The sequence below is a fragment of the Ictalurus furcatus genome, chromosome 14, assembly GCF_023375685.1.
Source record: "Ictalurus furcatus strain D&B chromosome 14, Billie_1.0, whole genome shotgun sequence".
Lineage (NCBI taxonomy): Eukaryota > Metazoa > Chordata > Actinopteri > Siluriformes > Ictaluridae > Ictalurus > Ictalurus furcatus.
In genome coordinates, this window is record NC_071268.1 from 3,468,124 (window position 1) to 3,481,597 (window position 13,474).

At 47.1% G+C, this 13,474-nt stretch overlaps 2 protein-coding genes across 2 annotated transcripts in view; both read left to right on the forward strand.

The window, feature by feature from the left end:
* mybpc1 (myosin binding protein C1) overlaps positions 1-4,153 on the forward strand; it is a 35,849-nt gene extending 31,696 nt beyond the window's left edge. The window contains 3 exon segments of the mRNA XM_053641096.1: positions 914-1,100; positions 3,445-3,512; positions 3,514-4,153. Of these exon segments, the coding sequence (XP_053497071.1) occupies positions 914-1,100; positions 3,445-3,512; positions 3,514-3,561 (303 nt within the window). The 3' untranslated portion in view covers positions 3,562-4,153.
* A 1,226-nt stretch (positions 4,154-5,379) lies between these two features.
* chpt1 (choline phosphotransferase 1) lies at positions 5,380-13,019 on the forward strand. The gene is made up of 8 exons (XM_053641097.1): positions 5,380-5,851; positions 8,374-8,521; positions 8,648-8,789; positions 8,911-8,995; positions 10,182-10,313; positions 11,306-11,464; positions 11,653-11,778; positions 11,973-13,019. The coding sequence occupies exons 1-8, from the start codon at positions 5,612-5,614 to the stop codon at positions 12,087-12,089; spliced, it is 1,149 nt and encodes a 382-aa protein (XP_053497072.1). The 5' UTR covers positions 5,380-5,611; the 3' UTR covers positions 12,090-13,019.
* Positions 13,020-13,474: the final 455 nt, after the last annotated feature.

Genomic DNA, 13,474 nt, shown 5'->3' on the forward strand with positions numbered 1-13,474 from the left:
TCTCTTGATGCCGGATGTTCATAATTTGGTACCTGATGCCTCCAACTCCTTCACCAGTTCCTTTGTTGTTGTCTTGGTGTTCAGTTGGACCTTTTGGACCAAAGTTAGTTCATCCCTGGTAGTCCGTTTGCCTCCTTCTTGAGCAATACAGTGTCTCGTGATTTTTCTAAAACGGCGATGTTACGTCCTTTAGAATTTCGAAGAAGATTTTACACACAGTATATAGTGTGAGAAACACCATCACATCAATAGCCCATTGATTCAATTGGTCACAATTTACTCTTGCAACAATTCATTCATTCATTCACTTTCGGTAACGGCTTTATCCTGGTCTGAGGTTGCGATCGATCCGGATGCCACCCTGAATAATCATCCACGTATATACAGACCACAATATACGCCTCGATCTGTACCGAAGTTACTTTTTTTTAAGGTAACTAATGCTATAAATAATGTTAAGAGAACCTGAAGGTAAAGGATTAACTCAAATGCACAGATAGACAATATGGCCAAAAGTATGTGGACACCTGAACATCACACCACAGCACAGTTTGTGCTTGTTGAACATCTCATTCCAGATGTGTTCCCCCTTTGCTGTTATAATAAGCGCCGCTCTTCTGGGAAGGCGTTCCACTAGATTTTGGAGCTTGACTGTAGGGATTTGTGTTGGAACATGCTGGAACAGGTTTGGGCCTCTTGTCGAATGGGCTGTTCAACAAGCACATATGGGTGTGGTGTTCACGTGTCCGCATACTTTTAGTACTGTTGCGGTGCAATCCTTGCCACGTTGCCCGGTTGGAGCAACGATACACTTTATTTCCCACTTGATGTCATGTATTTTTACTGTGCAGTACTTGGTGAGGTTTCTGAGATTTGTGTTTGAGATGTGTTCGATATTTCCCTTATATAATAGCCCAAAGTGATCTGGATGAAGAATAAGATCACCATCATTGATGACCCACGCTACCGCATGTTCAGCAGCCAGGGTGTGTGCACGCTGGAGATCCGGAAGCCCAGCCCATTCGACGGTGGTATGTACACCTGCAAGGCCATCAATGACCTCGGGGAGGCCCAGGTGGACTGCAAACTGGAGGTGAAAGGTCAGTCTGGGCTTCAGTGCAAGTTATGCAGTTTGACTATAATCAGAGATAATCATGGGATTAATCATGGGATTAATCATGGGGTCGTGGGGTTAGAACGACAATTTTGCTTAATTACATTAAGGACTGTTAGAAATGTCATCTAAGTCCATTGTAGCGTAGCGATTGTGTCTCAACAGGAACCAGTACTAAACAGTATCATAGCTGTTATTCATTCATTCATTCATTCATTCATCTCGTCTTTTTTTTCAGCTGGTTCTCGTTCCATTCGTATTCCTTTATAACACACGAGTTACCATACAGTTCCTGCCAAAAGTATTGGTTCAGTTATACACCGAAGACATTTGGGTTTGAGATCAAAAGATGAGACGAGCTTTCATTTCCTAATTTAACAGTAAATAACACGTAACGTTTGACTGCATATGCCTCGCTTTGGCCTTTCCATCACTTTGGTGGCGGTTAACCTTGGTTTCAGGACCGTTGCGGCTCATCTTCGTATTTCTTTTGTGAATTCCAATGTTTGATTCTTACTGCTGACGAGCGGTTTGCATCTTGATGTACGGCCGCTATATTTCTGTTCTCGACGTCTTCCTCGAACGGTGGATTGTGAAACCTTCCCCCCTGCCCTGTCGTTTCCCCCAGCCAATTATGTCTGTTTCTTTCTTTTCCAGGACATTCCAAATTGTTGTATCGGCTATACCCAGTGATTTTCTCCCATAGACAGCTCTCTGGCCTTCATACTGGTTTATCCTTTTTAACGACAAATGCAGTCTTCACAGGCGAGACCCAGGGCTCAAGCCGAGGGTCAGCTGTTTGTGCCGTGTTCTCAGCTGTTCAACGCATCTAGATGTAAATATCGGGAAACGAAAGCTAAAAATTCTGATCTCTCGTCTCATGTCCGTCTTTTGAAACCCAAACGTCTTCCTTGTATAGCAAAAAAAAAAACAAAAAAAAAAAAACGCCGGGCCGTTGCGGTTCCGTTCCAATACTTTCGGAGGGCACGGTGGTTGATATGATGTCGCGATTCTTGGTACACGTTTACAGTTATTTTTGTCATAATGAGAAAATAACTGCTGCTTTTCACTTGCAGATCCCGTAGCTGGCCTGCTCGATCTCAATTTCTGAATCCGTCGCCCCGTTAACAACGGATTCGGGCGTTTTCGCTGTGACGTGAGATGAGATCCTTCCGCTTTTAATCAAGCTCGTTGAAAGCACTAAACGAGAAGCATGACCCCATTCCCGATTTCAGGAAAGCCCCTCCGTCCTTCCTTTCAGATCTATAGCACGCGAGTGGATTCGTTGATCACAGCGCCACGCGTGCTCACGTCACTTAGTTTGCCTCTCAGCGGAATCTCTGTGTCTTAATCCTCCATGTTCAGTCTGTAATGACTAAGTCAGTGATGCAGCCTGACACGCACATAACTCCCTCACGTAAAACACAGGGTTTAACCCCCTGTCTTCTCTTTTCTCCCCAGTCATCACTCAGGAATAGTGAATGTGTTGTTCTCATCTAAGGTAAGCTTTCATATGGTTTCGGGCATATGAAGCTTATTTACTTCATTCATCCGGCACCTCTCACTAATCCTGCTTTCACTGATTTGGGTTCGCTCATGACCCTCGAGGCCTTCTGTTCCTCGGCAGTTGTGTCGGTCATGTCTACGCCGCGCTTGAGACTTGTTTTCCGTGTCGCTTCCTGCATGCTTTTCCACCGCAGGGCACTGCTGTGTTTTTGTGAGCAAACGTCCTCTCTCTGTCTCTAACGACCGGAAATCTGCGTCTCAGACGCCGGTGTGCTGCTGCTTGCATGATCCCCGTTTCGTAGTAACCGTCCACGTGTAACATATAACAAACAGAGTGTGAGTAACGTCCTCCTCTCGGTCTGAGTCAGCCGCGGGCAGACTTGTTTCTTCCACCCGGTTTTCTCCCCCTAGACACAGGACTCACGTACTCTATGTTTCTTTCGAGAGTAACAGATTTCTGACTCATTATCCATTTGGAGCAAGCGCACGTGACAATACTGCTGTAATATTACATGTAGGAGATGTTACTGCACTCACAGACTTGTGTCGCGCCTGCTTCTGTATGTACTGACGTCTTTCTTTCTTTCTTTCTTTATGTGTCTCTCCAAGTGTTTTCTTTATTATTTTTTTTTTTATTTATTTAAAATTTACTCCCTTGATACTGTATGTACGTAGAAGGTGCATTTTGGACACTGACCCCACACACACACACACACACACACACACACACACACACACTCACACACAATGTGTCTTTCTTTCTTTCTTTTTCCTCATACGCACGCTACGTGCTTTTTTTTTTTTTTTCCCTGTATCTCCTTCAGGAGGCTTTACATTCGCTGAGCTGATGAAGCGTGGCGTTCCCTTGCATCTTATCGATAAGTACATGAACGACAGACACAAAGACGCTGGAGTCGGAGAAGAAGGGATCTGACCGATGAGGGATTCAACCAGTGCTCTCCCAGTAATCCCTGTTGCTTTGAGCGCTTTAGTGGCGTGTGTGACCCGTCTTTCGGTATGGCATGCGGTGTTTGGACATGGACTTATAGTACTTAAGAAAGGTTTGCTAATGGCTAGCTGTATGACAGGCTGCTTTCCCCTAAAATCCCTGTTCAAGCACAGATGCATGTCTTCAGCGGAATTGGAAAACGTATAAGATTCAGGCTAATATGTTGGTGTATTCAATGTATTATTTTGTTTCACGTTTAAAATACAAAAAAAAAAAAAAAAAAAACCCAAACAAAAAAAAAAAAAGCTAGCCTAGGGCCTTCCAGGGAAATATTTCGCTGTTTTATTTGTGTTGTTATTTTTTTTTCTCTGAACTCCCTTCAGCGTACTTGTTATAAAACGGCTAAACGCGTCCCTCTGACGTGCTAGCTGTTCAATCAGTTATACTTTTGGAGTGTTTGTCTTTTCAGATTGGGTGAAGATGAAACTATCTATCTAGTGAAAGAAGTAGCAATGCTTCATTTAGTATGCTTGAGTTGAATAAATGTCACGATAATAAAGCCGTGTGGCGTGGTTTTAACAGTATGATACTTTTTTTGTTGTTGGTTTTTGTTTTTTGCACATGGCATGTTTTAAAGATGCCGAGACATCCAGCTCGGTCCGAAAAGGTTATCCGGCCGCACAAACCCACGCGTGAACTAGTCGAAGTGGTAGAGCATGTTCACTCCTGGGTAAGCGGACGGCGGTGAGTACACACGTGAACCGGGTCCGAAGTGGCCCGGATACGAACCGTATCCACCGATCGCTCAGACCTCATTCGGAGGCGGTCCATGGTGCATATGACGAAATACCATCGTTAACGTGAACGCAAACGCGTCGATGCTCTAGCTGGAACAGAGGCCTTTTGTAATCATCGCGAGACGGTTCGGCAGAGACAAAAACAGCTGCCGATTTCGTCGTCTCGTTATTTTTGCTATGTTTCGTCATTAGCCCGCGCGATCGGGACAGATGAGACGGCCCGCTCGGGTACACGAGACGGGGCGTCTCGACCTGCAGACGAAGGCTGGCGTGACACGTGTTTGCGACGTACGAAATCCGATCACAAGTGGTCACTGGAGACGTGTTTAAACAGCCAGTCACGCGTTCCGGGCCGTGCGCCTGGGCCAGGGCGTTAAACCTTTGCCTCGGATCGTTTACGCCATAATCAGTTCACGCAAACGCGCATTTCTACACATCAAGACCTGTTTGGTGATGTTTGTGGGGTTTTAAGCAACACAAGAAAAAAGACATTGGACTCTGTGTGTGTGTGTGTGTGTGTGTGTGTGTGTGTGTGTGTGTGTGTGTGCATATGTATGTATATATGGGGTTCAGGGTCTTGCCCAAGATGTGGAGTCATGTGGGCTGGTGATTGAACCGTCAACCCAACCAATTAGTGGCCAAGCCACTCTACCACCTGAGTCACAGCTGCCCCAGATATGTGTGTGTGTGTAAGAAAGTATGTATATATATATGTGTATGTGTGTGTGTATGAAAGTATGTATGTATATGTGTGTGTGTGTGTGTGTGTATGAAAGTATGTATGTATATGTGTGTGTGTGTGTGCGCGCGCGTGTGTAAGTATGTGTGTGTGTGCGTGTGTAAGTATGTGTGTGTGTGTGCGTGTGTAAGTATGTGTGTGTGTGTGTGTGTGTGTATGAAAGTATGTATGTATATGTGTGTGTGTGTGTGTGTGTGTGTGTGTGTATGAAAGTGTGTGTGTGTGTGTGTGTGTGTATGAAAGTATGTATGTGTGTGTGTGTGTGCGTATGAAAGTGTGTGTTTAATTTTCCCGGCTGCTTCCACTTCCGCTCCGTGATTTCCTGCTCGCTCCGCTTTTCTCGCTCCGGAGCAGCAGCTCGTCACTCGGACTTCTGGTTCCGCTCCTGAACATGACTCTCTACACGTAGCTGCCGCGGCAGAAGCCTCGCTTTACTCGACGCTCGGGCGGAGACAGAAGGGCAGAGACGGTGTTCCGGTGCCTGGGTGTCGGTGTGTGAGTCGGCGATGCCCCGCTGCGGCTGGCCGGAGCCGCTGTCCCCGGCGCAGCTCAAGCGCCTGGAGGAGCACAAGTACAGCGCCGCGGGTCGCTCCTTACTGGAGCCGCCGTGTCAGATCTACTGGAACTGGCTAGTGCAGCAGATCCCGACCTGGCTCGCGCCGAACACGCTGACCATCACGGGACTCATCATCAACGTCTTCACGACCATCATCCTGGTGTGTTACTGCCCCACTGCCACAGAGGAGGTGAGTCCGGCCAGGAACTTCAGGCCAGTCAGAGCCTTCTGCTGTCGTGTCCTTCTCTCTCTCTCTCTCTCTCTCTCTCTACCTCTCTACCTCTCTCTCTCTCTCTCTCTCTCTCAATAACATCAGGAGGTCTGGACACTTCAGTAAAGCGCATGTTCCTTCACGAGTTCTCCAGAGAATCCCTTCTCAAAGTGTGTAATAACTACCCAGGGCTGACCCGATACCATGATCTAGACCTCCATACCACCGATATTATCACACTACAGTATCACGGTACCGCAATAACCGAAAACTAACCGTTACAACAGCGTGTGTGTGTGTGATAAACAAAACCAAACAATGTTTATTACACACGTCTGTTTATTGTTTGTAGTTTTTTTCGATTGCGATTGTGAGACGAGGTGGGCACGATACAACGCAGATGCGTAGCGTTCGCCTCGCGGTTATATCCGATATCGTATTTCATCCGCGTTTTTTTTTTGCTCGGTCGAGTCTTACGCTGCTGACTTGGGTCCGGGTATACGGAGAGAGAGAGAGAGAGAGAGAGAGAGAGAGTATTCTGCGGAGTAGGAAATGTAGAAAATCTGTGTGAACAACTGGTTCATGTGAACGTCACTGGTTACTGGTTAAACGACATTCTATTGTGCGAGTCCGTAAGTCATAGTGTAAGTCTCTGCTTCTTGACCTTTGACCTGTCCTGAATGCAGCGAAGAGGCATTATGACCCTTAATCCGTCATCCACACACACACACGGAAAAAAAAAAAAAAAAAAAAAAAAGTCCAGATTCCACTCTTGCAGATTTATTGCTACAGAGATCAGCAGCTTTCCTATCACAAGTTCACCCACCTGTTCGGGAGTATCGGGAGATAAAGACCAACCTTTGTCCTCGTTGGCCGAAAGATCTGCGGCGTTTACTGTGACATTCGTAACAAAGGACTGGGATCAACTCTTGTTCGTCTAACAATAGCACATCTATTAGTCTTTCGGCTGTTACTGAACAGCGTGCAGGATTTAAGGAATGTACCGGAGTGTGCTGAATCGGCCCTGGACATTATTTGATTTCAAGCACAAATGAAACGCATGCGAATGTAACTTCTGTTCGTGTTGAGCGAACAGAACGGCCGTCCGAGTTGTTGTTGTTGTTGTTGTTATTATTTGAATACAGTCATGTAAGAAAACGCAGGGGTTTGGTATAACCGGAAATGTAAATAAATATGAAGTGTGTTACAAGAACACTTACAGGACCGGAAAAACCGGTTACAGATCGGTATAAACAGCGAGAGGAAGTGAGACTGCGATGCGACGCGGTGACGCCATTCGCGTCACGTGCAAAGCTTGGCTTTAGTCCAGTTATATAGCGTGGAGAAGAGTTGAACAGTAGTGGATAGTCGCAGCTCCGGGGTCGTTGTGCGATGTAAGGCTATAACTCCACCCTAACCCTGACCGGGATGACACGATCGCTGAAACTGAGCGACACTTCCTGAAATTTTATCCTCGATTCACAGAGTCATTGTCGACACAAGACGGCTCTGAACCGTTGCGCAAGTCAGAGCGGTTTTCGTCCTCGTTGTGAAACTGCAGAGTAAGTAATACAGCGTCCCGGATTACCAGTAAAAGCCCAACCCTGATCAAATGACCTGGAACTGCCCCAGTGCCACATGTACTATAGTTTGTCCACACGAAACCGCCGATATATATTTAATTCTACATGTGGGTGCGTTCTTTCAGTTCGTCTTCGCGGACGAGCGTCAGAAGACGTGCGGTGATGTGTAGTAATATATTAATAACGTATACCGGAGGACTGGGCAACCCTTAACTTCATTAGCAAGTCCAATGGGCAGCGGGCTTTAATGGCATGTTTCGGACGCCTGGTTTACATACCTCGTTACATACCTCGTTACATACCTCGTTACATACCTCGTTACATGACGACGAATGAGCGTTAGGGTCAAACGTCCACAAACGTCAAAAAGAATAAAAAGAAAATATATTCCAGGTAGTTCGCCTCACACCTCCAGGGTCGCGGGTTCGATTCCCGTCACGGCCCTGTGTGTGTTTCCTCCGGGTACTCCGGTTTCCTCCCTCAGTCCAGAGACATGCAGGTAGGCTGATTGGCGTGTCTAAAGTGTCCGTAGTGTATGAACGGGTGTGTGAGTGTGTATGTGATTGTGCCCTGTGATGGACTGGCACCCTGTCCAGGGTGTACCCCGCCTCGTGCCCCATGCTCCCTGGGATAGGCTCCAGGTTTCCCCGTGACCCTGAAAAGGATAAGCGGTATAGAAAATGGATAATTTCTGAACTTCTGAAGAACACATCCCCTCAACTGCGAACTCGTAAACCCAGGTCGGTCTGCTCAATCCAGAGTTCAGCAAGTGACATCAAAGCAACATGGCCGCTTCTATATACAAGCACTAGCTTTAGCTCGGTCAACCATGGTCACCGATTTGAGGAGGAAAAGATCCATCACTCAGAACTCTGCACAACAGTATACACCCATTTACGCTGGTCTCTCTTTCTCTAGGCTCCGTCGTGGGCGTTTTTTCTCAGCGCTTTAGGTCTCTTTATCTACCAGTCACTCGACGCTATCGATGGGAAACAAGCGCGGCGGACCAACAGCAGCTCGGCTCTGGGAGAACTCTTTGACCACGGCTGCGACGCGGTCTCTACAGGTATCGCTCTTTTCATCGTCATCGTAAATGTCGTCAGTCCTGTGCCGAAGATTTACACACTCGCAGTTGCATGCGCGTGTGTTGATTTGCCGACCCCTGACCTCTGTCTCATTGACCTCTCTGCAGTATTCGTCGCCGTGGGAACATGTATATGCGCTGGCATCGGGAGTTACCCTAACTGGATGTTTTTCTGCGGCTTCGTGGGCATGTTCATGTTCTTCTGCGCGCACTGGCAGACCTACGTGTCCGGGACTCTACGCTTTGGCATGTGAGTAACACACGACGTGACGAGTAAAAGTGCGTTCGAGCCCGCGAGAGCATGATAGTTATTTGATATAATAGCGTCTTTTTGGTGCTGTATTTACGATAGAATTTGTCTCTTTGCACAGTGTCGACGTGACTGAAGTCCAGATCGCCATTATAATCATGTACCTGATGTCCGCCTTCGGAGGAGTAAGCCTTTGGGAGACTACGGTATGGCGCTACTACACGCACAACGAGAACTATAGTCCTGTTAGCACTCTCACACACTCTCACACACTCTCAAACAAGCAATCTTGGCATTATGAAAGAATGCGACTGTACCAGATTACATCTTGAGGACGTTTTGGTCTCACCTCGGAAATCATGTGCCATTGCACAATCAGTTAAATGAAACCTGTCCCCCTCTCTCTCTCCTTCCCTCTCTCTCTCTCTCTCTCTCCCCCTCCCTCCCTCCCTCTCTCTCTCCCCCTCCCTCCCTCCCTCTCTCTCTCCTTCCCTCTCTCTCTCTCTCTCTCTCCCCCTCCCTCCCTCCCTCTCTCTCTCCCCCTCCCTCCCTCCCTCTCTCTCTCCCCCTCCCTCCCTCCACCCCTCTCCCTCACCCTTCTCCCCCCATTCTCTCTCCCTCACCCCCTCCCTCTCTCCCCCTCCACCCCTCTCCCTCACCCTTCTCTGTCCCTCACCCCTCTCCCCCCCTCCCTCCCTCCCTCCCTCCCTCCCCCCCGCTCTCCCTCACCCCTCTTCCCCCACTCTCCCTCCCCCCCGCTCTTCCTCACCCCTCTTCCCCCACTCTCTCTCCCTCACCCCTCCCTCACCCCCCTCCCTCACCCCTCACCTCTCTCTCCCCCCCTCCCTCACCTCTCTCTCCCTCCCTCTTCCCCTCTCTCTCCCTTCCTCCCTCCCTCCCTCCCCTCTCCTCTCCCTCTCTCTCTCTCTCTCTCTCCCACACCCCTCTCCCCCCCTCTCTCTCCCTCACTCCTCTCCCTCCCTCCATCCCTCTCACCCCTCTCCCTCCCTCCATCCCTCTCTCTCTCTCTCTCTCTCTCTCTCCCTCACCCCTCTCCCCCCTCTCTCTCTCCCTCCCTCACCCCTCTCCCTCCCTCCCTCACCCCTCTCCCTCCCTCCCTCTCCCTCACCCCTCTCCCTCCCTCCCTCTCTCTCCCTCACCCCTCTCCCTCTCTCTCTCTCTCTCTCTCTCTCTCTCTCACCTCCTACGGAGAATTGACAAAACACAAAGATAAATATTGCTAAGCGGCGAAATCGTCCGCAGTTGTGATTTCGCCCGGCTTTCGAGACCTGAAATGAGAGAAGGTGGTGTTGTATGACGGGGTAATTAAATTGGCCGTCCAACGAAGTGTGTAATTGATTCATTTATTCATTCGTTTATATATTGTACTAGTTGCCGGCGCTTGGGATTAAATTGCAAGTGTTCCCGATCCTGGGCATCATCGGCGGATTTCTGCTGTCGACCTACAACTACTTCTTGGTCATCCTGAGCGGCGGCGTGGGCAAAAACGGCTCCACCGTGGCAGTAAGTGGTGCTGCGTTCAGTCAGCGGTCTTGTCAGTGGGACGCGTAAAAGCATGCGGATCTTACCGATACAGACCGTCCTCGTTCTGACGCGCAAATCCGATTCCCGTTTATTACCGCTTTATTGTCAAGTATTTAAACGAAGCATGCACGGCATAAATAAATAAAACACTCTTAATTACATGTATTTATGTCGATTAAAGCTACAGTAATATATTCCCAAAGGTGAAATGTCAATAGAGCACAAGCTTATTGGGAGTATCGTATTTTTTAAATTTTATTTTCATTAGCGGTCTACGTGTACACGGCGAGGGCAAGCGAGTACTCAGACGCTGTGGGGTTTTTTTTTTTTGTTATTTAATATACAACATGTTTAAAAACATTGCTAGGGGGGAGGGGGGGAAAGGATTATTCACCTTTTACAGCATTGAGGTTCAACTGTGGCTCGTTCTTCTCAGCAGATCGTCTTCAGATCCCCACGGTTACGAGGTTCCCTCTGATTTTTAAATCCTCCGTACGGATCCAAGTCAGGAGACGACGAAAAGATTCTCGTCCCCACTTATTATTCAGTCGTATAATACTCAGCGAGGTTTTACGAACGCAGACGGACACGATTCCCTTCCTGTCTGTTCATAAAATCATCCTTTCATACGTTTACAGCAGATTTATTGTAAAAAAAAAAAAATCTCTTTCCTAACCATTAATAGAAACAGCATGAGGCGGGGCGAGGGCGGGAACATTACGACGCCGCTTCACTTGATTTGCGTAATGCGACCTATCTCGTTTCTCTGCGTCTATAGCAGAGTTGAACCAGAGGGGGTGCTATTGAGGCGGAACGGTAAAATGGTTCAACGTTGTTTTCAGTTTTCACAAAAAAAATTGACCGTATTTATTCGTACAAAGCAGATTTTAACTAAGAAGAAAGAAAAAAAAGCCTCTTTGACATTCCATTGACGATAATGCTGAATTTTTTACAAGTCTCAACCTCCACAGGACACGAGCGTGCTGTCTCCTGGCCTGCACATCGGCCTCATCCTCACCCTGGCCTTCATCATCTTTAAGAAGTCCTCCAGCCAGCTGTTTGAGCATCATCCCTGTCTCTACATCCTCACCTTCGGCACGGTCATCGCCAAGATTTCCAACAAACTGGTGGTGAGCTCCTCCGATGGTTTCTTTCATAGTTCATCTGATGCTATCCGTCCGTTTGTTAAGCACTTTAATCTGGTCGGGCTTGCAGAGGATTCAGCAATATATTTAAATATTTAAACCCTTTTCTATCTTCACGCATCACTTCCTAAAGGCATTGTATGGTGGTTGTGTTTTGTTTTGTTTTGTTCCAGGTTGCTCACATGACCAGGAGCGAGCTTCACCTGAGTGACACAGCCTTCATCGGCCCCAGCCTCCTCTTCCTCAATCAGTACTTCAACAGCTTTATTAATGAATATATTGTCCTGTGGATTGCTTTGGTGAGGAAACCTGACGTGCATGACGTGTCAAAATCAATCTAATCCCTTTTCAATCTGTAATGAAAAAAAAAAGAGAGAGAGAGAGAGAAAGGGTCTGAATACTTTCTGAGCCATGTGTACATGCATGTTTGATTAAAAAGAGTAACAGTATTTCACTCCTAATTTGACATTTGTTGTGTTTTATCGGTAAACAGACGCTGTCTGCGGTGGACCTGACACGTTACTGCACAGGCGTATGTCTGCAGATCGCTTCCCACCTGCGCATCCGGGTGTTCAGCATCGCCCCACAAGGCCACACCCACAAAGACTGACAATTTGCCCGGCGGGAGGAGGAGGAGGAGGCGGGGCTAAGCAAAGATGCCACGCCCCTTCTCAGACCAGAGCAGGAGAACGAAACCCACAGCAGCCTTGACAGTGTGGAGACCACAGATTAACTAAGTCACCTGAACTGAAACAGTTACACTCGGCCAGTTTTGTGTTCGCTAAAACCACTGGATAAGAATCGTACGTGATACAGAAAACACACACCGGGTGCTGCCTTCCACCTGCCCGCAAACAGAGCATCACCGAATTCGAATAACTCGCCAAATCCGTTCCGGTCGTTCGGCTCGCGGATACGAGAACATCCGAATCAACTTGGTCTGTGTGTTTTGTTTTTTTTCTTCATACTTTAACGACGTGCCAATGTAAACTCAGCGTTGTACACCATTTGCAGTGTTTCCATTTTGTAACCCGTGCTCTCGTATTCTCTCCGGTGGACAACCTCTTACGTGTTTTCTATCCAAACAGAGAAATCACTAAGAAAACACTAGCATTTCCATCAATTTCCCAAACAAATTTGTCGTTTAATTCGTATCCCCCTTACGCTAAAACAAATTCTTTAAAAAAAAAAAAAAAAAAACAAACAAAGAAAGAAAAGAAAATTTGAAATTGTCATGTGATTGTTCAGTGATTTATAGCGTCCGTATTTATTGTATTAATTTGACTGGATTGGGTGTGAAATGAAGTCAGGTCTTGGACGAAAGAGACGTAATTGTCAGGGACTATTTTGGGTATACTGGGACCAGGATCGTGTCTGTGCTAAAAACAGGACCTACATCTCGGACGTCTGGCAGTTGGATAGACGCGGACGATAAGACTGCCCTGTTTGATGACGCACTCCCACAACACTGCCTGCTTTGAAGATCTCCTCCCAAAGGGCTAATCGTACAAATAAATTTTAAGTGATTTTGTGTAATAAACTTTCGCCGTCTTGTGTTATTTCCAGTCTCCATGTGCGGGTCTAACGCCGCCAACTTTTGTAAACATCTACAGCTAACCTGGTGTGAGAACTCATTGTGTTATGAGTCAAGGTCGTTTTACTTTATTATCTTTAGTTCCAGTTAAGTTTACACACACACACACACACACTAGCTTGAATATATACTATTTGTCATTGTCTTTTTAAAAAAAAAAAAAAAAAATTAGTTTTACTTCAATTGAAACTCTAAATTAAGAAGTGAAGCAGTTACGATCTTAGCCTCGTGAAGCTGGGATCATCACGAGGATCCCTCATGAAGACGGTCCAGATGATTCGAAGCTCGGCGTGTTATCTCACGCGGGTTTAACGTCTTCAGCGTTACAGTGAATACCACTCTTCTTTTTAAACAGGTGTCCAAACTTCTACACACTCCGAGTCCCCCTGAGAGGTAAGCGT

Excerpts from the sequence above, each read along its gene's own strand:
- chpt1 (XM_053641097.1), top strand. The coding sequence starts at position 5,612 with ATGCCCCGCTGCGGCTGGCCGGAGCCGCTGTCCCCGGCGCAGCTCAAG. Across the intron at positions 11,465-11,652 it reads AGATTTCCAACAAACTGGTG|GTTGCTCACATGACCAGGAG; the intron begins GTGAGCTCCTCC and ends GTTTTGTTCCAG. Across the intron at positions 11,779-11,972 it reads TTGTCCTGTGGATTGCTTTG|ACGCTGTCTGCGGTGGACCT; the intron begins GTGAGGAAACCT and ends ATCGGTAAACAG.